General features: G+C 44.1%; 1 protein-coding gene across 1 annotated transcript; it reads left to right on the top strand.

The window, feature by feature from the left end:
• Positions 1 to 723: 723 nt before the first annotated feature.
• On the top strand, positions 724 to 22,025 carry pcsk1 (proprotein convertase subtilisin/kexin type 1; the record flags this gene model as incomplete). Its single annotated transcript, XM_080026166.1, has 14 exons — positions 724 to 912; positions 9,856 to 9,960; positions 10,075 to 10,197; positions 14,106 to 14,252; positions 15,430 to 15,506; positions 16,240 to 16,328; positions 17,266 to 17,438; positions 17,795 to 18,007; positions 18,143 to 18,243; positions 18,385 to 18,618; positions 20,046 to 20,203; positions 20,311 to 20,444; positions 20,606 to 20,767; positions 21,588 to 22,025. The coding sequence occupies 14 exons, from the start codon at positions 724 to 726 to the stop codon at positions 22,023 to 22,025; spliced, it is 2,343 nt and encodes a 780-aa protein (XP_079882292.1).
• Positions 22,026 to 24,938: the final 2,913 nt, after the last annotated feature.

Here is a 24,938-nt window from a genome sequence, read left to right on the forward strand (position 1 = left end):
GCAACTTGACAAAAGTCTATTGATTTAAATATAAGTGTATCATAAACTTGAGCACAAAACTATAGCCAACACAGCAGCAAGGCTTTGGTGATAGGCTACATGGGACACGGATCGCCTCGCACACCAAAAAGACTCTTAGAACAATGATTTAAAACAATGATGGACATCTGAATGAGCATTAGCGTATAGGCTTTGTTTGTTTTACTGCCGTGCCTTATTCCCACACGGCTCCTCCTCCTCGCGCAGGGACAAACAGTGGGATATTTTTAGTCGGACCCCCCCCCCCCCCCCGCCCCGCCCCCCCCTCCTCCTCCTCCCGTTCAGACTTTCTCCCTGGGGTTCTCGAACTCACATCTTACCAAAAGGTGTACGCCAAACTGACGTCAGAGCATCCGTAATTTGACGTGTGTACAGCCTCCCCATCGCGATCACACACACACGCACAGACATACACAAAAAACAGCCCTCCCCATCACCAGTATTTCCTCTCCTTGGCGGACCAATAACGCGCAGTTTCTGGTTCCCTCCATCTCAGCCAGTTGTTTCTCAAGGAATAAAACAGAGGACGGGGAGATTTCTTTATCACCTCTTCCAAAACATTTTTCACATCTCGGAGATATTTTGTTGTTGTCTGTTCTCGTGGGTGCATCTAAGATATTTGTGTGTATATATTTATAGCCTACATATAATCATTTTTCACCATTCGGCTGAATTCCCTCTGAGATGGAAATGAGATGTCGTCCAGCGATGATGTGTTGTGTTTTTGCCGTCCTCTCCGCCGTGGTTCCCCGGTCGCTGGGGCTTTCTTACGGGGACAGACAGTACCTGAACGAGTGGGCGGTGGAGATCCCGGGCGGACTGGCCCGTGCACATGCGATTGCCAAGGAGTTGGACTACCAGTTGGTCCGACAGGTAAGTGTAGCGAGTGGGGCAATAAAGGGGGAAGAATTGGGGGGGGGGAATGGGCGAGTACCGACAACGCCACCAGGGGAATTACACCCCTGGAAATAAAGTAAAGATAAGGGATGTAACTTTTGTGTTGAATAATATGAACAATGCTGATAAAGCAAACAGATTCGTTAAACTGACAGACAGAGACGGGAATTCAAAATAAACCAAATCTTTATTTTGATGGAAAACAGATAAAATGTGCAGGAACTGGAACTACTAAGGATAAAAAAAGGGATTAGTGTGTAAAAATGAACAAACAAGATAACTAAAGAGAAAATATTCTTTATTACAAAATTACTAAAACTCATTTATATAGAACGTCTAAAAGTCACAATATCTAAAGTAGCAGTCCCAAACTTAAACAAAACAAAACAGACTAAAGCTGAGGCCAACTGCTGAGAGGCAAACTACGCCGAGGAGTGCCTAGGGGTGCTACCACTCACCACAAGTGCCTCACGTCAATAGTCACTACACACTAAAACTGGTGAAAAACGTGTTATATCCCTGTGCTTTAACTCGCATGCAAGTGACGGGACCTCACCAGGGGTGCCTAGCCTCCTTACAGTTTGGCACCCAGCTCCAGCCTAAAGCAAAATAACTATTAAAACATCAATCAAAAACAACAATTAACCCCCAGTTGGTTCAATAAACACTCAAAAAGAAAGACAAACAACTAAATACTAAACTAAGGCAAAACAGCAGCAAGTGAACCTACAACATGGAGGAAAATAAAGTTAACTTTGGCTCACTATGCTGCATACTTGAATCAATTAGTGTGGCCTACAAACTACTCACCACCACGGGTTTGGGGGTAAGCATGAAATTCACTCGGTCACAGGGGGGCTATCCTAAAGCTAAAAGAAACAATACCAAATTAATGGATGCTTGTTTAAAATTACGTTTAGTACATCTTCTAAAAACAGATACTCACATGGTCACCAGCCACAGCAGAGACAACACCATACTGGCACAACACACCTGCTTTATATACAGGGCTTGATTAGGGGACTGGGCCATTTGCAGGCTGTGTTCAAGAGCACTAGGTTCAATACTGATTAGAAATGCTTCTACATTGCTACAATCTACCCCTAGGTTTTTAAATCGTCGGCCCGACGATTGACACTTACTGCCAAGGCCGAAACATAAATAAAGTGCTAGGACTGGGCACCTGAGAGTTCGTAGCCCCTATTGCTCTACTTCCAGCCGCTTGAGGTTGGTGATGGAGGTTGTGGTGCCTCCCGGCATTGGTCCGGTTGGTCCTCCTCGGGGGTGCCTCACTGGTGCCTGGAAAAACAGCAGTTATATCAGGTAAATAACTTGCTTGATGTGGGCTAGAAGGTGGTACCTGCACTTCTGATGGAGTAAGTGGAGGGGTGGCTTGGGTTTGCCGACTGGTTTGGCTGTCCAAGGCTGAAGGAGCCAGTAGGAACCATTCACCATCCTGTGCAGTCCCCTCTGTAAGAGATTCTACCTCCTGGAGTGGCTTGCTAGAGGGGCAGTCAGTCACATGATCCAATTTTCTTTTAAGTAATACACGATGAACATGTTTTACCTGATGTAGGTCAGTTACAGGGGCAATGGAGTACACTGGTCCTTGTCCTGATGGGGCCTTCAACACCTTGTACACTACAGAGCTCCAGATGTCCTGCATCTTGTGGCGACCTCTTAGCCCGACATTTCTAAGGAAGACTAGCTCTCCTTCTTGTAAGGATGGATCCCGCACATGTTGATCATGGAGCTTCTTGCGCCGCTCAGCCGCAGCCGCGAGATTCTTGGTGGCACCCTCAAATGCATGGCACAGCCGGGTCTGGTGTTCAGCAATCCAATCATGGGCACTGCCAGCTACAGGTTCCTGCACTCTGCCCAAAAGAAAATCAACAGGTAACTGGGGGTCTTGCCCAAACATCAGAAAAAATGGGGACTCACCAGTGGACTGATGTGCTGTTGTGTTATATGAGAATGTCACTTGCGGGAGGTAGCAGGACCAATCCCTCTTTTTGGTAACAGGCAGGGTGCGTAGGAGGTTGTGGAGGGTGCGATTGAAACGTTCACATTGGCCATTGCCAGCTGGGTGGTAGGGAGTGGTGTGGCTTTTGTCTATACCATACATACCACAGAGCTGTTGGATGAGTTGGCTCTCAAAGTTTCTGCCTTGGTCCGAATGAATACGCCCTGGTACCCCAAACTTATAGAACCACTCATTCACCAACACCTGTGCCACTGTGGTAGCCCTTTGGTCATGGGTTGGGACTGCTTGAGTATACTTGGAAAAGACATCCGTCATGACAAGGACATTCTCCATCCCATTCCTGGATGGCTCCAATGTTGTGAAGTCAACAGCGAGTATCTGATTTGGGCGAGAAGCAAGTAAATGTCCCATGTATGTACGAGTAGCAGGATGAGTATCTTTGGCTACCTGACATCGTTCACAGTCCAGACACCATTGCTTGATGTCCTGGTGCATCCCTGGCCAATAGCACCGCTGCCGTACCAAGTCAGTTGTCCGTTCGACACCTTGATGCCCATGCTCCTGATGCAGCTGATGAAGGACCTGGTTCTTGAGCGACATGGGGAGCACCAATTGAAGGAGATCCCCCGCTTTGGGGTGGCAGACCGTGCGGTGCAATACTCCATCTTTTTCCATCATTCGATCCCATTGTCTGACTAGCCCAAGCACTTCCTTTGAGGTCTGGTGCCGTTCAGCTGCATCTGGGCCCCTCTTCCGGGTCCAAAACCTCTGGAATTCCTTTATTGCAGGGTCGGCTTCCTGTAAGATACACAAATCAGATGGGGAGTGAGAGGGGAAAACAGTGATGGTGGCCTGGGTAGCCCTGGTTGTCTGATCAGGTTTAAAGAACTGCTTCAGTGTTTCTGGGACATGACTGCCAGAGGCTACACGTTCAGAGTCAGTAGCGCTGGGTGGGTGCTGTCGGGAGAGTGCATCTGCATTTTGATTACTTCGACCAGGCCTGTACTTGATGGTGAAATCAAATGCAGCAAGTTGTGAAGCCCAACGCTGTTCTGTAGCACCTAGCTTGGCTGTAGATAAGTGGCTGAGAGGGTTATTGTCCGTGAACACCACACATTTCTGTCCAAGCAGGTAATCTCTGAATTTTTCAGTAAGGGCCCACTTAAGGGCCAGAAATTCCAATTTCATCGAGCTGTAATTACTCATGTTTCTTTCCGTAGGTCTGAGGCCCCGGCTAGCATAAGCTATAGGTCTGACCCTGCCATCCTGATTTTGGGAGAGCACAGCCCCGAGCCCACTGTAGCTGGCATCAACTTCTAGGATGAAAGGCAAGGAGAAGTTGGCATAGGCCAGAACTGGAGCAGTCACAAACCTACTTTTAAGGCCTTCAAAACTCCGCTCACACTCCTCCGTCCATGCAACAAGTAGGCTCTCTTTAGATGGTCTCCTGGATTTCGTGCCATTCATTTCAGCCACCAGGCGATGCAAGGGTGCTGCCAAATTGGCAAACCCATCGATGAAGCGTCTGTAGTAGCTTGCAAAACCTAAAAAGGAACGCAACTCTGACACGTGGTTAGGTCGCTGCCACTTTGAAACAACATCTATTTTGCCAGGGTCAGTAGACACACCATCCTTTGATATGATGTGCCCCAAGTAGCTCACCTCTGGTTTGAAAAAGCAGCACTTTTCCCACTTGGCCTTGAGACCTTCTTGCTGTAGGCGGCCCAGTACAGACTCCAAGCGCTCGACATGCTCCGTTACTGTTGAGGAGAAAACAACAACATCATCCAGGTAAAGCAACAATGACTGACAGTGCTGATCTCCAAAGATCCTCTCCATTAACCTCTGGAAGGTACTTGGGGCGTTGCACAATCCAAAGGGCATCCGGTTCCACTCAAACAGCCCAAAGGGTGTGCAGAATGCGGTCTTCATTTTGTCCTTTTCAGTGACTGGTACTTGGTTGTACCCAGCAGTAAGGTCCAGGGTGGAGAACCAGCAGGCTCCTGACAGAGAGTCAAGGGACTCTTCAATGCGGGGCAAGGGAAAGGCATCCTTGCGAGTCTTACTGTTTAAGAGCCGGTAGTCCACACACAAGCGGAGGCTGCCATCCTTCTTCTTGACCAGCACGATGGGGGAAGCAAAGGGGCTACTACTTTCTCTAATAACCTGTGCCTCAAGGAGCTGGTGGATGTGGGCCTTGGCTGCTTCATACTCTGAAGGGCGGATGCGCCGATATCTTTGACGTACCGGTACCTCATCCTCTAAAGGAATGTCATGAGAAAGGAGGTTAGTGCAACCTATATCTCCCTCGTTTGCAGAAAATACGTCACTGTACTTGTGCAATAAGGTTCTGACCTGACCTTGCTCCTGCTCTGATAGAGCTGTTAGATCAACTGCAGCAATCTTATCCTGCACTTCATTAGTCACTGTCTGGGAGGAAACTGTGGCTGCTAATTCCCTCTCCTCAAGCCCTGCAGGTAAACTCACGAGATGGGCATCACTTAGGGTGCCTAGGACAGTACTGGGGTAGAGTAAAACATCCTGAATCCCTACATTGACAATGGGGATGTAAACAGTACCTCTACTCACACGGACCAGTGCTGGGGAGGCTAGTAGCCCTGAAGGCAGGCCATTACTCAGGGGCTCGAATAAGGCATCATTTGCTAAGTGTTGGGAACAGGTGGCGGCAACAATTTTCAAGGTACCCCCGGGGACTCTGCATACCCTCCCTCCCTTTACTTTTACACGACCCGAGCAGTCCGGAGGGGTAGTAGCCTGAATTTGGTGACACTGCTGGAGGGCACGCTGAATTAGGGGGGGAGCCTGCAACACAGAAGGTAGGTTAAAAAGAGCAGGGCCATGCCGCACAAACAACTCCAAGTAGCATTCCTTAATTATGTTCATTCCCAGCACACCAGGAACTGTAGCTGTACTGTGTGGGGGATCCTTTACCACCAAAACCCCCCGCTTAACGATTTCCTTGCCACAAAGCTGCACATCTAACTCAAGGTATCCTATGTAAGGTATGGCTATCCCATTAGCAGCAGTAAGCCTTAACCAGTTACAGGAATGGAGTTTTTCTGAGCCCCAGGGTTCAAAATGCTTTTCAAAGAAACTCTTGGTTATGGTTGACACCATTGACCCTGTATCAACCAGGCATGGAACCTCCACCCCACCCATATTTATGATAATATTAGGGCAAGCTGAAACCAAATTTCCCGGATCATGAACTTGAGACTTGGAGCCCGTAGAGCCCCCACCTGAACCTTGGCTCAACAGTTCAGGGGGTGAAAGTTTCCCTGGTTTGGTGGACAGCGCTCATCCCTAGAGCTGGATTGTACTGCTGTGGTAGCTAGCTTGGATGGCGCAGCTACATGGCCACCATTACACTCCCTAGCAAAATGACCAGGCTGTTGGCACCTCCTACAGATAAGATTCTTCTTATCATACTGGGGTCTAGGGGCATAAGTGATGGCTGCAAGACTTCTGGTAAGCTGGTTTAACTGCTCTTGCTGAGACTTAAGGATTTCTTTTAACTCACCTAGCTCGGAGCTACCTGATGGGTTACCCATCCTGCTGTGGCTTGGATTGACTCCCTGGACAGTGTGCTGAAACCCAAAAGCAGAGGGGACAGAGTGACTTCTACCTCTCCCACCCCCTGGCATTCCCTCCTGTTCCCACCTAATGGCCTCACTGCGGACATCTATCAGGGTGGTAGCAGGGTGGCCCCGAACAAATTGTTTAAGCTCTCTGCGAAGAGTACAATCAGACACATATTCCACAAATTGATCTCTGAGTAATACATCTTTGTTTGGTAGACCATTAGGGGCTTTCTTTACAACCTTCTCTATCAGACTCATTAGTGCATGTGAAAATTCTTGCAGAGTTTCTCCCTCTTGTTGCTTCCTAGAAAAGAAATCTTCCTGCAGAGACACATATGATCTAGTGCACCCATACTGTTCCTGAAGTATAGCTAGGACCTTGTCTGGATCTTCCTTTTCTGTCTGAGATCTGTACTTAATTTCTTCTCTTGCTTCTCCTTCCAGGTGATCATAAATGAAAATTGCTTTCTCAACTGATGACAAACGCCTAGAACGTGTACAAGCCTGAAGCTCTTCAACCCACTCAACAATATTGAGGCCTGTTCTACCCCTAAACATGGGGCACTTTCTGTCTCTGGGTACAAAAATCAGTCTCTCGTTTACTGGGTTCCTTGGGGCAGAGGCACTCGATGCCGCACTGGGCCCCGGCTGGTTGCCTTCTCGTTCCTCACGCATCTGTCGATTCTCAGCTTGAAGCTGCATTATCAAGTCTTTTAGCTGGGAGAGTTCCTCCTCCATGATGGAAGAGAGAAGAGGTTATCAGGGTACAATTCACGGATCCTTCGAGGACCTGCTGCTGTTTTGCCCACACAACAAAGCTTCTACAATCAAATAAATGAGCCAACTGGGGTACCAAAAAATAAAATTTTAAACTACACGTCTCTGTCTTTACAGCATCCTGCCGACAACGCCAGATTGTAGCGAGTGGGGCAATAAAGGGGGAAGAATTGGGGGGGGGGAATGGGCGAGTACCGACAACGCCACCAGGGGAATTACACCCCTGGAAATAAAGTAAAGATAAGGGATGTAACTTTTGTGTTGAATAATATGAACAATGCTGATAAAGCAAACAGATTCGTTAAACTGACAGACAGAGACGGGAATTCAAAATAAACCAAATCTTTATTTTGATGGAAAACAGATAAAATGTGCAGGAACTGGAACTACTAAGGATAAAAAAAGGGATTAGTGTGTAAAAATGAACAAACAAGATAACTAAAGAGAAAATATTCTTTATTACAAAATTACTAAAACTCATTTATATAGAACGTCTAAAAGTCACAATATCTAAAGTAGCAGTCCCAAACTTAAACAAAACAAAACAGACTAAAGCTGAGGCCAACTGCTGAGAGGCAAACTACGCCGAGGAGTGCCTAGGGGTGCTACCACTCACCACAAGTGCCTCACGTCAATAGTCACTACACACTAAAACTGGTGAAAAACGTGTTATATCCCTGTGCTTTAACTCGCATGCAAGTGACGGGACCTCACCAGGGGTGCCTAGCCTCCTTACAGTTTGGCACCCAGCTCCAGCCTAAAGCAAAATAACTATTAAAACATCAATCAAAAACAACAATTAACCCCCAGTTGGTTCAATAAACACTCAAAAAGAAAGACAAACAACTAAATACTAAACTAAGGCAAAACAGCAGCAAGTGAACCTACAACATGGAGGAAAATAAAGTTAACTTTGGCTCACTATGCTGCATACTTGAATCAATTAGTGTGGCCTACAAACTACTCACCACCACGGGTTTGGGGGTAAGCATGAAATTCACTCGGTCACAGGGGGGCTATCCTAAAGCTAAAAGAAACAATACCAAATTAATGGATGCTTGTTTAAAATTACGTTTAGTACATCTTCTAAAAACAGATACTCACATGGTCACCAGCCACAGCAGAGACAACACCATACTGGCACAACACACCTGCTTTATATACAGGGCTTGATTAGGGGACTGGGCCATTTGCAGGCTGTGTTCAAGAGCACTAGGTTCAATACTGATTAGAAATGCTTCTACATTGCTACATAAGCACCAACGCCCCAGAGCGGCTCCCAACAACAAAATCACCGGTTTACACATATAGAAGCGGGGGATATTATTAGGCTTATACGATTTTAAGCCAGATGTCGAATTTTAATGCCAACCATCTTATTTATGTAACTGCAACCATACATGAACCATACATTAAATAAAAACAAATGAATCATGAAATGTTAATGAAGCCTGCAGCCTATTATACTATTATATGGCTGTGGACTGACTGTGTGTCACAAAGGAGGAGGCGAGAGCTATAACAATTACTCCACTAAGCTTGACAAGGGCCACTAGATTGGAACGTGGTTGCTTTTGTATTATAGCCCAAAAGCACACATTGCATTCTCAGCAACCTGCTTAACAAAAAGAAGAGGATTTAAATCAATCCATGACTCAATGTTTGCACTCCCTCCGCATCCCTGTGCTTCTCCGCCTTGCACCTCCTATACAAACAACTCATGATTTATAGGGACAGTTTATTCATCTGAATGAAACCTGTAGCTCTTAATGGCTACGGCCAATGATTAACTGAGCTATTCAGGCGTCATGGATACTGAGACACACTGCTGTCCTGCCTGGCTGCGTCAGAACTATCGTCACTCTTATTTTGTCGAAAAACGAGTCGAAAAAGAAACAAAAGAACAATTTTATACTTTGATTGGTTCAACTGTGGAATGTGACTTTACTCAGGGAATTGGTTAATAGACTGCACTTGTATTGTACTTTATTTCCAAAGTGCTTTATATTGTGCAAGTAACTAATTATTTAGATAGAGCAATTTGTAGTTCACTGTCTAGACAATGGATAGGCCTAAATGCATCTGTAGGCCTGTCTGTTTTATGATCAATGGAAATCAAAGCTGTAAACACCCAACGGTGTGCCTTCCAGTAATCTGGTTTACTTTGTAGATTATCAGCCAAGTAAGGATAAAAAACTAAATGGGCGCTCGTGGTGTAGTTAGAGTGTCCCCTAAGAGGCTCAGTCCTCATCACAGCAGACCCTGTACGAATCCAACCTGTGGTCGCTTCTCTGCATGTCCTTCCCTCTTTGCCCCATTTCAACTCTGTCTCTCCAAATCTATCTAATAACGTGAAAAAAGCCCAAAAATTACCTTTAGAAGAATAAAACATAAAAAGGGCAGAATTTTAGATTGAGAAATGTCATGCTGCTTATGGTGCAGATAATAATGTTTCCAGACCGGCACAACTTGCTCTGGCGGCCAGATGGCTGGTATCATTTCATTTCCTGTTCCATATTCAGCCTGGCTTCACACCTGTCTTCCTCCACTCTGCAGATCGGGGCCCTGGAAGACCATTTCCTGTTCAAACACCGCACTCATCCTAGCAGAATGAAACGAAGTGCCGACCACATCACCAAGCGCCTGTCAGAGGACGACCGGGTGAGTGGCTGCTCTAAGCTATTAGCTCTTCCTGCCTAGCTACCCTTCATTTCATAAAACAAACAAGAAAAAGGACTAATGAACACCAATGTCTCCGTTTGTCTATGGATATAGGTGGTATGGGCAGAGCAGCAGTACGAAAAACAGCGCAACAAACGAGCGTCCCTCGGGGAGTGCAGAGACTGTCCAGTGGATAAGCTCTTCGATGACCCCATGTGGAACCAGCAGTGGTACCTGGTGAGTCTCGAAACCAGGCCTGACGGTCACAACAACACAACAACAACACAACAACAACACAGAAACAGCAGAATAAGAAACATAAGGACAAGTGACATAAGAAATTTAGCAAGTGGCTCAACGATCAATCCAATATTTAATGATGTGTGTACACATCATTGAAAATACTTGAACCCTCTGTACTTTCCAGAGCTCCCATTAACCCCAGATTTAGTGGTTGATATCAAGTGCACTGTTGTGTACTTTGGGTCCGGTTGAGCCTTCTGTTTGCATGCAGCTGATCAGTTCCTCCCCCTGAGGCTCTTTGGAGCACAACAGGAGGAGTCCATTGAGCGTGCGTGCAGTGTGTGTGTGTGTGTGTGTGTGTGTGTGTGTGTGTGTGTGTGTGTGTGTGTGTGTTTTAGCAACAAATGTGTATTTGCACAGGGCAGTATAAGTCATTGTTACTCTTCTAAGCATGTGTACAAAACCAAAAGAAAGAGAGAAAAAACTGCTTGCTTCTTTTCAATAACTAATCCGAAGAACAAAACATGAAAACAATTGAAAAAACAATAGCATGTTATCAAGCAGTCAGTTCTAGACAAAATATCCATTTGCTTAATGGGTTACACAGTCTGTGTGGAGATGAGAGGGGTTGAGAGACACTATAATCTAGGGGAATGGACTAGAGTAGAGCACTGTGCATTAAGTCCCAATTTACTCTAAATGGGATGTTTTAGCCCATTGAGGGAATAGTAGACTGGCAGACAGCTGTTCATCAACATATTCATGTTATCCTGACCGTAGACTAGACCCGACCTCACCACTTCAAACAATTTCTCTTACTGATTTTGATCCACAAGCCCAGAATAAACTGTGCACTACCTCCACCACAGCACATGCAAACAAACACTACTATATCTATAATTGCTTTTACTTTATTTAACATCATTTATCATAGGATGACCGGCATATTATGTTTTTTATTCCTCGACCAATGGTTTAGTCATTAATATGACTAGTTGATGTCAATCCAAAACCCTAAGGAATTTAATTTACAATGTAAAAAAAAAAAAAAAAAAAACAGCTTAACTTATCAAATCGATGTCAAAATGTTGTCATTGCATCTTCAGCCCAATCACTTTCAAAGGACTTGCTCCTTAATTTGACAGGACATGAGGAAGTGTGTGTGTGTGTGTGTGTGTGTGTGTGTGTGTGTGTGTGTGTGTGTGTGTGTGTGTGTGTGTGTGTGTGTGTGTGTGTGTGTGTGTGTGTGTGTGTGTGTGTGTGTGTGTGTGTGTGTGTGTGTGTGTGTGTGTCTGCATTCGGGAAAGAGATGGACATTCGTATTAAATGATCTCAGTTTCCACCTCTCTGCTCCTGCAAACCCAACATGAATCATACGCCCAATCGAGATAAATATTTTTTTTTTGCCGAGTAGGGATGATGACACTAATGGAATTGGCCTCAAATTGCCACTTAGTGTATTTCCACATTAGCCCCTGTCTGTGTCACGTCACCCCACTGGCCACGGCAGGCTTCATATCTACAGTAAAACGCTGTGGTTCATCCTCTGTGTCAGCCATGTAGAAAGCAAAGCACTGGACAGAAGAATAGGGGTTTGTGAGGTTGCATTTTTACATCGGTCATATGCTGTGATGATGCTTTTTTTAATGTTTTTTTTACCTGCAAATGACAACAGAAATATGACAATTAAAGCTCCCATATTATACACTTTTCGGTACTATCATACACCATATTATATGGTCTTAGTGGTCCCTAATACGTTTTTCTTTAATTGTTTGCTGAAAAAAACTTTCAGATAATTTATTGTACTATGCTGATGTTCAGCTAATCTCACAATGGCCTATTTTTTAAAAAGAGCTGCAGCTCCCCTCGTAAATATACAATCTTTGAGCTGCCCCCGCCCCCTGTCCGGAAGCGAAGCCAGATACGCCTCGCCCTCTGTCTGTCGGGGCCGTGGACCAATAAGAAATAGGGGTGTGGGCTGCACAGTGGAAGCTTCTGGCTTTCCAGTTTGTGAGGTCAGAAACGAGGAGAATTCTGACTGGAGTATATTGGGGGGGAGGGGTGGGGGTTTCAGAAAGGGGGAGAGTGAGAAAAGGAGAGATTGTTATTTTTTTTTATATTTTGGCAGTCTGTAGGCACACCGTGGACCCATGGATATGTTAGAACACATTTAAAAAGTGTATTTGGCATAATATGTGACCTTTAAGGGACAGGTGGTAGATGTAAGAAGACAGAGATGTTGACAGCCATCATAGAGAGCCTTTAGAGTGACGATGGAGCTGTGTGACGGAGCCATAGGCCTGAGAACAGGATGAGTGTTTTTTTTATCTTTCACGAGTGGGTGATAATTTAATCAGGGAGAGTGACTCATACTTGCTTGGAATTCCTCCTGCCTTCATTGTGTGTGTGTGTGTGTGTGTGTGTGTGTGTGTGTGTGTGTGTGTGTGTGTGTGTGTGTGTGTGTGCGTGCGTGCGTGTGTGTGTGTGCGTGTGTGTGTGTGTGTGTGTGTTTGTGCGTGCGTGCGAGCAAGCGTGTGATAGAGAGAGAGAGAGAGAGAGAGACAGAGAGAGAGAGAGAGAGAGGATCCATGGTTACGCAGGTGTCAGTCTATGTTTATTGTCCGATATCACTGTCCGTATGTGTGTGTGTGTGTGTGTGTGTGTGTGTGTGTGTGTGTGTGTGTGTGTGTGTGTGTGTGTGTGTGTGTGTGTGTGTGTGTGTGTGTGTGTGTGTGTGTGTGTGTGTGTGTGTGTGTGTGTGGGTGGGTTCATGAGTGCGTGCTTGTGTGTCAACTTGTTTGTTTTATGTGCGGCCAGCTCAGAGATACTTCCATAAGCTGCCGTGTGCCATACATTCAAATCAGGCCACTGCAAGCCCCCTCAGCAGCTCCCAAGCATCAGCAAGTGAGTCACTTGGTTTCACACCGAAACAAACAAACTGTAGATATGAGCCGGTCGGCAGTAAACAAAAAAACCTCTGTAGCAAATTGCTATTGAACTGCATGGTGTCTGAGCTTCAGCTGTGTGTTTACGCTGAGAATCGTGCAAAGAGAAACAGGGGGTATGGAGTCAAAACAAGGATGGGGCGAGAACAGGGGATCAAAGTGGGAACCAGGGAGAGAGAGAGAGAGAGAGAGAGAGAGAGAGAGAGAGAAGGCAGATCACAGGGATGAGTCACGTCTTGGGGTGGCGCTCTGCAGTGTCTGTGCATAATGCGCACAGAGCGAAAGAGCAGTGTGAGTTCTTTTTTTAGTCTTAGCTGTCTCCAGCTCTGAATCATCCTCTTCCCGAGGCAGGCACGCATCGGCCACGCTCAATCTCCCTAACTTCCTGCTGATTTTCCATTTGAAACTGTCTCAGCACCCTTTACTGGCTCCCCTCACTCCCTGTGATATTATATAGCCACAGAGATGGATTTCTAAATATGCCGACGGGGGAATTGAAGTCGATCCAGGAGAGCTGTGGGTTGAAACAACAGCACATCTCTAGGCACTGCAAGTCATCTTGTGGGCGTAAATTAATCAGCAGTGTCACGACCCAAAAGCCCATATCATGATGACCATGTGGCAGTACTCTGCCTACACAAGGGGCCACAGGAGTGGACTCAAGCCCTGACAAAAGAAAAGCCAACAATCTAGTAATTCATTTCTGTAAAAGGTCACTGCAGACAGTCGGAAGGCTCTACTATGGCTGACCTTTTTCAACACACATATGATAATGCTTGTGTAGATGAAGTGCTCCAATGACGATTCACACACACACACACACACACACACACACACACACACACACACACACACACACACACACACACACACACACACACACACACACAAACTCACACACACAATCTAGTTTAGACTACAGATGTGTAATTTTTTCGTTTTTTTCTTTTCCAGCAAGACACACGGACCTCCTCCTCTCTGCCCAAGCTGGACCTGCATGTGATCCCGGTGTGGCAGAAAGGCCTGACAGGGAAAGGAGTGGTCATCACGGTGCTGGATGACGGGCTGGAGTGGAACCACACCGACATCTACTCCAACTACGTAAGACACCGTTTCCATGGAGACAGCCTCTGTGGTCTGGGCTCTGCCGTTGCCATAGCAACGCCGGCGTACGCTGGCGACACCTTGCAAGATTCATGACGACAGTAATGCATCTTCTATATGATCACGTCTGCCTCCAAAGAGCCACTCGGTTATTGTAATCCCTAGATGCAAATTGGGGGGAGGTGAGGGGGGTGGGGGGAGATTTTTGCTGTGAATGACTTTTACTCCTTGCATTTAGGGGAAGGCCGACTTGGAAAAGTGGCTTCGGCTGAATGTGAGCCCAACAAGGTTTCATTTAGGCCTATAGCTTTTCAGGTTGAGATTACATTTCAAAAGGTTTTTTAAAAAAAAGCCCCATCTGTGGTTTGGTTTCAAACAGTGCTGGTGCCTCTTAAAAAATCCAGTGGGAAAGAACAGAAAACATATTAAGGGGTTTAAAGGGAGGGAGGAAAGGAAATGATGTGTGACAACAGGGCTGATGGAAACAACTCCCACTGTAATTCAGTTACGGCTAATGAATCAAAAAGGCTCAATCAACCGAGACGCTCGTCCTTTATAATCAAGGCGTATGAGCTGGCGTGGGTTTGCATAACTTAACAGCAGTAATTATTAAATGGCAGTTGGAGGCATCTCATTTAGAATGGATATTAAAGCTGTTGCTGTGAACCGGAAACAGAAAGGACAAAACATGTCACTGAATGGGTTGACGTGGAATATAAATGGCTTGTCAGGTGATAAATGCATGTGGTTGAGGCGTGCCCTTCTCCTGAACCTATAAGTTAATTAATTAACTTCATGTAATAATAGTAAGTGGTATATTGTTATATTTTCTAGTGCATGGGGATTGATGGGATAGATAAAACAAAGGATATAGATGAAATAGCATTCATACACACACACACTGTTGGATTTAAGACAAAACCCTGAGGTGTATTTAAGCAGACTGAATGTTTCATAAAGGTAGCTGTTGACAAGCGCCCCTTCACCCTCGGCGTCATTCAGTATGTGTCATTTCCCTATTTGTTCACATGCCTCTCTGCTCGTCACCTGTCACGTGCGTCACCATGGCAGCAGTTCGACCCCGGACAAATCCACGTTTAAGCCATCGTCTGACGTCATCTCAGCTTATGCAAAAGACAGGCCTGATCATTTTTTGTCTGTTTTTTTTTTAAAGGACGCAGCAGCCAGCTACGATTTCAATGACAACGACCCGGACCCTTTCCCCAGATACGACTCCACTAATGAAAACAAGTGAGTTAACTGTTGGAGACATTCTGAAACTACAGGACCTTCCTATTTCATGAAACCATTCCAATTCCAAGAAATTAAATAAAGCATAGGTATAGGCTTAAATTAGCCTGGTCCTACCAGACCATTGTACTTCATTTAATTTGAACAGAAGGGAAATGAAAATTGAGCAGAAGTAGGTAGGTGGGCGGTGCCAGGCTAGGCTTCAATTGGCTGAACATTGAAAATCCTTTTTTTCTGTCATAAGATTGGAAAAACAGTTCAGTGGCCCGGTTTACTGCCTCTGCTGATGTCTATTTATTTATACAGAACCTGAAGTTAATAGCTCACTGCCAGCTGTCACACACACACACACACACACACACACACACACACACACACACACACACACACACACACACACACACACACACACACACACACTCGCACTGTCCTCTCTGCCAACAGCCCCGTGCTCTTTTGTTATCAGTGCACTCCACAATTCAAAGCCTACTCCCCAGATGAATAACCAACCAGATAACCTCCACGGCCCCATCATCTGGACCAACATTTACTGCACCAATTATGAGATTTTCAGAGAGGAGTTATGTAATCATAGTGGCCACTAGTAATGAGTTTTACATTCCTATGAAATAATGAGGTCACGTCAAAAAATGCAACCGTTAGGGATATGCAGTGACAGTATATATGATAAAAGCACAAGTGTATGCTTCAATCTGATGTTATATGTTTCTAGGCATGGGACCAGGTGTGCTGGGGAGATCGCCATGAAGGCAGACAACAATAAATGTGGTGTTGGAGTCGCATACAACTCCAAGGTCGGAGGTAAGAGAGTTTGTTTTTTTCTTCCTGCATATGTATGTCTGTTTTTGAGCATGCTACATCCCATTAAACGTTATTTTTTACCTTTTGCGCCTTTGCTGTGTGGATGTTAAATGATTAACTGATTATGAATCAAATCAGTTTATATGTAAACAAAATAATATTTGTTTTAGTACTACTGATAGAGTTGATGTGATAAACAGTACAGTAAATACTTTTAAAATAGGCTACAATAGAATAGAATTCATCTAGATACCACTGCTGCACAGCTGCCCTGGATATTTATTTATTTATTTTATTTATAGCCAGTAGGTAAGGAAGATTTCTCGATAGAGGGCTGATTTAACAGCAGATGGTTGCATAACGTCTCACTTAAAATGACTGAGCTCTGATCCACCTGACCTAAACAAACGTTTGCATAGGTCTAGGGGTAGCCATCTGGTTCTTAGTGCTCCAGGAGCACTTGCTTCTTAAAACCACACATCTTGCTGCTCTAAAATAAAAATTGCACTCATATCCTTTAAATGAAGGGCATTAATACCATTTTAATGTTGTTGTTTTCTTTTTTTAATCACCGCAATGAGTTAGTTGAAACATTTCATATCAACTTTATTTCCTCCTTAAAAGTGCTCAGAGGAACTTTCAGTTTTTGTTCATTCTTGCACCCTCTTTGGACAAAAGCGGTAGTGTTTTTACTATGCCAGCTATAGTTCCAGGGTGGCGGACCCATGACAAAGGCATCAAGAAAAAAATAGCATTATTTGCTGTTACATGTACTTTATGATCATCTCAGGAAATATTGGACTGTTTCAGAAATATTTATTTATTTATAAAAGTTCCTCACAGCACCTTTAAGATGTGACCATAAAGATTGTTGATACATCCAGTATTTTAATATCAGTGCACCAAACCATGCTTAACTGCTCCTGCCTCTGTCAAGGGATCCGTATGCTGGATGGGATTGTGACTGACGCCATCGAGGCCAGTTCTATTGGGTTCAATCCGGACCATGTGGACATCTACAGTGCCAGCTGGGGGCCCAACGATGATGGGAAGACAGTGGAGGGCCCCGGCCGCATGGCCACGAAGGCATTTGAGTACGGTATCCAGAAGGTAAACAGGCTCTTCATACTCACATTCAGCTGGTGTGCGCTCAGACTGGGGCTCCTAGTGGGAGCTGTTATCTGCAGCGACGATGGCAATCAGATAGAACAGAATCAATAAGGACAATAATGTGTTCAGCTGCTTGTAGTAAAACTCAAACACAAAATTACATTGCTGACATTTATATTGGGCAGTTTATTTTTTATGTCAGAATTACCAATACTTGTTACACCAAATACCCTGGAAGGATTCCTCCTGTATTTTTTAAAAATGTCTGTAATAGTATTAAAACAGCAGTAGTATGTATTACAATGTAATCTACACTGCAGTATCTGATAGAGCGATATGTTCTCTGTCCTCTGCAGGGTCGCGGAGGGAAAGGCTCTATCTTTGTTTGGGCATCGGGTAATGGAGGCCGCCAGGGCGATAACTGTGACTGTGATGGTTACACAGACAGCATCTTCACTATCTCAATCAGCAGTGCCTCCCAGCAGGGCCTGTCCCCATGGTACGCTGAGAAGTGCTCCTCCACTCTGGCCACAGCGTACAGCAGTGGAGACTACACAGACCAGAGGATTGTAAGTAACAAGCCCTGTTAATTCCCTTCAATATCATGTCATATCAAGTTCTAGTTTTTGATCAAGGGACATTACATGTTATATTAGGTTGTCTACAAACATGTATTTCCTTTTCATGTTATGCTTTGCTTTCAGACTAGTGCTGATCTGCACAACGAGTGCACTCAGACTCACACCGGAACCTCGGCCTCCGCCCCGCTGGCAGCTGGAATATTTGCCCTGGCGCTGGAGCAAAAGTACGCAATACTGCAAATAAAACACCTGATACTCACAAACTGCATGTTTTTTTAAATGCAATTTGCAATGGACTTCATCAATCTTCATCAATATCAGTAAATACTCACTATCTGCCTCCATGACCATCTTCCCTCCCTCAGTAAAGATCTCACCTGGAGAGACATGCAGCACATCGTGGTCTGGACCTCAGAGTTTGATCCTTTGGCCAATAACCCCGGCTGGAAGAAGAACGGAGCAGGCCTGATGGTCAACAGCCGCTTTGGCTTTGGCCTTCTCAACGCTAAAGCCCTGGTGGACCTGGCAGACCCTGCTACCTGGAAGCACGTGCCTGAAAAGAAGCAGTGTATCGTCAAGGATGACTCTTTCCAGCCCAGGTATGTTAATGTCTCACAGCTGCTCTTGTCTACTTTTTTTCACTCTTTAGAATGTTCAATCTGCTGCCTGGGCCACTATTTTTTATAAATCATTTTTAAATAACTGGTATCCATAATCATGATTGTGTTGAAGACCCAAAGCAACACTATTGAAGTTCACTGTTGCAGTCTACACATTTTCACATTATGACAAACGATCAAATCTAAGAGATTCCTTTTGTAATATCATGTCACGTTTAAACGTCCTACAAGGATATTTTCTAGTCACATTTAATATACATTAGCTATTTGCGACGCATCCTGCAGTCTCTCTTTCACTTGCTTCCTAAACAAATGCACGCACCGTTAGCATGCGCTTGGGTACTGGTGTCGTAAAAACACTACCGCTTTTGTCCAAAGGTGCCGCTGGAATCAACTAAAAACTAAAAGCTCCCTCGTAACTACTTTAAATTTGAGGTCAATTAATCAACTCTGAACACTGCAGATTAATGCTTATTGTTGAACAAATGAATTTATTATCTAAATCCATATACCTGGACAGAAACTCACAATTAAGAACCCTCTACTTCTGTTTTTCTCACCAGACATTGTTTTAATGACCCGCCCAAATAAAGCTTATAGCGGCCATATTTAGTTTTAGACACAATGCTTTAACATCCTATTGTGTCACCTGTAGCCAGCAGCTACACGGCCAGCAGAGTTTTGTGCTCCTTTAAGTGTCCACTTTGCAATTTGCTTTGGATTATGAGACTCAATAGCACAGACACCCGGTTGCCCTATTACCTTGCTACATCCCTGTCTAATCCCGAGGATTTGGCTCAACGTTTAGTGGGCTACAACCCCCTCCAGCTTTGTGCCCTGGCTTGAATGAGGAAATCCTTTCATTCATGTGTGGCAGAGTTGGGGAATAACTGTTTTGGCAAATGAATGATCAAAGGCATCCAAATCTCTCTATGCATCTTATGTTTGCTGGTGGTGTGCCTATAGCTATACTGTTAAAGCTATATTGCATAACTTTTCCATGTATATTAATGTTGGTCACACACAAGTCATTGCCAAATGAGTTGACTCAAGGTTAATTAAGCCTATAAGCTCTACAAAACTCTCTCTGTATTTCTCAGCATGGCAGCGTTAACAAACTGTCACAGGAGCTCAAGCTCCCACGAAATGTGCCAGTGTTGTTGTAATTCTTAGAATTCCTCATGGGGCAGACAGAAGTTATGCACTATAGCTTTAATATTTCCCACTTTGGGGACACCATTGAATCACACCATAATATGGAATGGGTGCGGTAGGAGAATGCTGTTGTTTTTTTTACCCTGCTCATGTTACCCAGACCTATAGGTAGAGTAATGAGATGTCAGGGAACTACAGGGAGAGAGATGTTTTGTGTGTTACATTCCCTGCTATTTTAATGCATCCCACAGGGAGCTGAAAGCAGCAGGGGAGATCACTATAGAGATTCCAACCAAAGCCTGCGTGGGGCAGGAGAACGCAGTCCGCTCATTGGAGCATGTGCAGGTGGAGGCCAGCATTGAATACACCAGGAGAGGGGACCTGCACATAACACTTACCTCCCCATCAGGTTAGAGACGCGCACAAACACATACAAACACATACAAACCACACATGTTTGAGTGAAATGACCAAGATCTCAACTGACATATCCTTTTGGGGCTTTTACCCCGTCAGGTACCAGTACGGTGCTGCTGGCTGAGCGAGAGAGGGACACGTCTTCTAATGGCTTCAGAAACTGGGACTTCATGTCCGTCCACACGTGGGGTGAAGATCCTGCTGGCACATGGACCCTTAAGATCACAGACACTGTGAGTTACATGCGTAATTGGTGACAGAGCCATCCTTTCTCAGATAGTCTCCTCAAGCAGATTTTAGTCTACGGTGACCAATGTGTTTGCTGCTTTGTATAATTGCTATGCGTCTGTCGGTTCTTCCTGAGTTCTAACAAACACTATCTCCCCTCTCACAGTCGGGCCGTATGGAGAACATGGGTCGGATTTTGAACTGGAAGCTGATTCTTCACGGAACGTCGGAGAAGCCAGACCACATGAAGAAATCCAGGGTGTACGTTCCCTACAACGCTGTTCAGAACGACCGCCGTGGTGTGGAACATATGGATGACATGATAGAGGTGAGCACAATGCAACAGAATGTAAAGCTAAAAGGATGAGGATTACGTAAAAAAAAAATATCATGACGATCCATTGTTGAGATGCGTTTTAACGTCCGTTGAAATTAGGTAATACAAAAACTTGCAGACATAAAATCTACAGACATAATACGGATGGGTCTGTATTTAAGACCTTTTTGGGGTCATATGGTTAGAAAAATAAAGGTTGCTTTTGCACTTTCATGTTGCACTTAGTTGTAGCACTTTGTAGTATTGCTTATTTGAAGTTAATGCACTTACATTATTCTCGCTATTCATGGGGTTGCACCTTCATGGTTTAATGCACTTATTGGAAGTCGCTTTGAATAAAAGCCTCAGCTAAATGAAATGCAATGTAATATTACATTTTCCGTGTTAGTATTTGCGCAGTGAAATATACCGTTTTGTTCATGGCTGTCTAGTATGTGCTCTGTAGGACATTTGAAATGAAACAAGGATTATGAAATTGAAGTATCCACCTTTATCTAAATTTACAACCAAATTTGGTGAACATTCTAGAAGCCGCAGCACTTTTCTGTCCCCACAATGGTACATGCACAGTGCAAAAGTACAATGACAGCCATTGTTTAATTTTAGGTCTATTGTGCTGGAATACAAAGCCAACCCATTACAAAAATAGGTCCATGTCCAGGTGTAAGGATGTTTGATACCATTTAACTGGAAGGCCACATAATGATAATCTCGTCATCCTTTCAAAATAAACAGAATGGAACACAGTTATGCTGTTTTTAGATCACACACCAATAAAACATCTCCTCTCTTTTTTTTTCTGGTGACACAGGAGCCCACACGCTCCGACCTACCCCCGAAGACTGAGACTGAGCCTGCGCCAGATTCACTTCCTTCCAACCCAGAGGAAGAGCCCAAAAAGACCACAAACACACCCTACTCCCCCTCTCTAGCCCTTCTGCGTCTGCTCCAGACAGCCTTCAACAGGCAGAGTCCAGCCCAGCAGCACCAGTACGTAGCCAGAGCCTCGTCAGACTGGACGAAGCAGCAGCAGCAGCAGCAGCCTGGCCGGAGCCTCTCTCCTCCAGCAACTAGACTCCCCACTAAGATGTTGTACCAGGCCCTGGACATGATCAACAAGTTTCAAGGCCCCGACGACAGTGTGTACAGTGACTACAGCGATGGCTTCTACAGCACCAAGCCGTACAGGCACAGAGATGACCGACTGATGCAGGCCCTGTTTCAGATGATTGATGAAAAGCGCAAGTGAACGCCTTAGAAAAGAGAGGAGAGGAGAGGAGAGGAGAGGAGAGGAGAGGAGAGGAGAGGAGAGGAGAGGAGAGGAGAGGAGAGATAAAAGGTCATGTCCACATGTATACAGATAAAAAATTAACCCCCCCCCCACCCTCCAGTTTGCACTGTAAGTACACATGACAGTGTTTTAGAATATCTCTCTGTACACACAGGTACACACAGGTTGGCGCATGCTCGGTAGATATAAACAACAATTGACGCCAGCGTTTCTCAAAAACCCACCAAATACAGAAATACTGAATATTCTAAAATTCACACTTTGGCAGTAGTTTTCAAAACACTGTTTGCATGTGGACAAAAGGCCAAACCGCATCAGAAAAAGTTATGATTACCAAAAGTACCAGTGTACGTGTGGACATGGCCTGCGAAGAGGTGGAAGCTTGGTTGTGTATTGGTTGGGGGGCAGAGGAAAAAGGCGTAGAGAGAAAGCAGGAGGATGGGGTTGTTATAGGGGCATTAGAATGGAAGAAAATAGAAGAAAAACTCAAGAAAGAGAACTCTTCCACTTCGTTCTGTTTTCCTCCCCCAAATATGCTGAAAATATGATTCATTCATTAATCAATTCTTTATTTCAGTCATGCAGAAATGTAGCCTGGCACCGCCCGCCTACCTACTTCCGCTCAATTTTCATTTCACTTCAGTAGTCTGTACAAATGAAATGAAGTACGATGGTCTGGTTGGACCAGGCTAGCAAAAATGTGCAGTCCACTCATAAAAGCAGTTAAGAGTACATAATAAGGAAGGAGGGGTAGGCCTCTGTCTCTCTTCTCTTCACTGCCTGATCAAGCATGCCACCTTTAGAGTTTTGAATTTGAATTAGTATCTATATATTATCTATATATTATACAAAGACAATGATTGTAACATGGTTTTGATCTCAAATCTTCACTTTAAAAAAATACAGTTTCTATTTGTGTTTCGCCATTTTCCTACAAAGCTTTTATGTTGTTATGGGACACCCTCTCAATTAATTCACTTTAGAGGAAAAACTGATCCTTAAAAAACTGACGTCAAGTCTTTAAATAAGAGTTGGCGTACATTCAAAACATAGCGATCTTAAGAAATGAATTATTAAATTGATCAGCAATTTGAATTGTTTGAACTGTGTTGACAAAAGATTAATTCTCAGGGTGTCAACACTGGGCGAGAGAGAAACAGAATCATATTCTTGATTCTTCTACGTATTTAAGAGAAATATATAAAGATTATATTGTAAAAATATATGCACATGAGACAGCGTAGATGCATAAATACACTATTAGAAAAAGAGAAAACATACCCAACCTCTACTCTGGTGATAAGGGATGGCTGATGGAACGCTTGGAAGTCTTTCAGTTGGAGTAACGGTACTTTCAAAATCGAAAAACACAACAGATTTATCCTCTTCTTGTGCAACTCGTTTAGTTTTGTATGAGTACAATGCTGCATTAAATGAAATATTTTTCTAAGGATCCTCATAGTTTATGGTAATAATATATACAGTGTCGAACCCTTGAACAGTTTATTTTCATGTGGCGTAGTTCACTCAATAACTGCAAAGTCAGTGCAATTACCATAACTAGACACGAACACTGCCAAAATCTCTGCCGTCAAAAAGCTTCTGTGTATTTCAGTGAATGTGCAAACAGCTAAAACGTTGTTTGTTCATCATCAGCGATTTTTAGTTCTGTTTTGTATTAATGGGACCTATCACACTTTTAGAAGATGACCAGAAACTCTGTAGAATAGGGGCTCTGCACAACAACCTCCAAGCACATTCATCTGGAACGCCTTAATGATATAAGCTGTAATAAATGTAATATACTTATATTCACGTGGTGTACATCAATTTTACAGATGCTAGTGTTTAAGACATGAATAGTTCAGAATCCTTAATGCAGAGTCTCTATCCTCCAGCTTAGAACTGCCCGCCCCGCTTCTCTGCCAACAAGGTGACAGGAAGAAGAAGATGATTGAGACAACGCTCCACATTCACCCTGTAATCTATCCATTCTTCAGTGTAGCCCGTGCTGTTTTCTTCATGTTTTTTTTTATTTTATTTTCTTGAGTGACACTTCAGTCCAGAGTTGTTTACATAAACCAATGTTATGTTGCAATTCCTGTATGGATGTTCAAAAAAATTATAATTATAAGATTTATCGTAATAAACTGCAAAGTGACCTTTTGAGTCCGTTTGAGTCTCTGGCAGCGTAAAGGAATTCTGGGAATTGACATGAGCTGTGGCTCGGTGGTTTGATCCCCTGTCCCCCCCGCCACATGTCGAAGTGTACCTGAGCAAGACACTGAACCCTAAATTGCTCCCGATAGTTATCCTGCTTTCGGTGAATGAATGTGTGTGTGTGTGAATGGTAACGTTGGAATGGGAACAGGTCTTCCTGAAAAAGAGTCTCCTGTCTCAATGGGATTTACCTGAATAATAATGGTTAATAAAAAATAAAAATAAATTAGAATATATTCCTTGGTGATACATCAAATTCTTTTGAATTTGAGTTTTGGTGTGGGTAATGTGTTTGTCCTGAAATGGAGGCTAGTGAGCGGCCCATATCAGTATACCAATACTATATATATATATATATATATATTTCCAACACCAACTTCCTCTATACTTTGGGCATATGGAAGCCAAAAGGGTCCGTGCTTGCAATTAATATTTTAATGTTGTATTATATGTGTTCTCAATAAAACAAAGCTTATTTTCTCGTGATATAAAAAAACAAGGTTGTTTCCTCTTGCTGTTTTTCTCATAATATTAAATGCCCTTACCTCAAGATCATGAGTACAAGCATTCTCATCTTCCGTAGATTTATGACCAAATATCTGAAAAACTGTAGTGTTTGGGCTAATAGCCAATGTCAGCATGCACACATTC

The sequence above is a fragment of the Ammodytes marinus genome (assembly GCF_949987685.1).
Source record: "Ammodytes marinus genome assembly, chromosome: 4".
Lineage (NCBI taxonomy): Eukaryota > Metazoa > Chordata > Actinopteri > Uranoscopiformes > Ammodytidae > Ammodytes > Ammodytes marinus.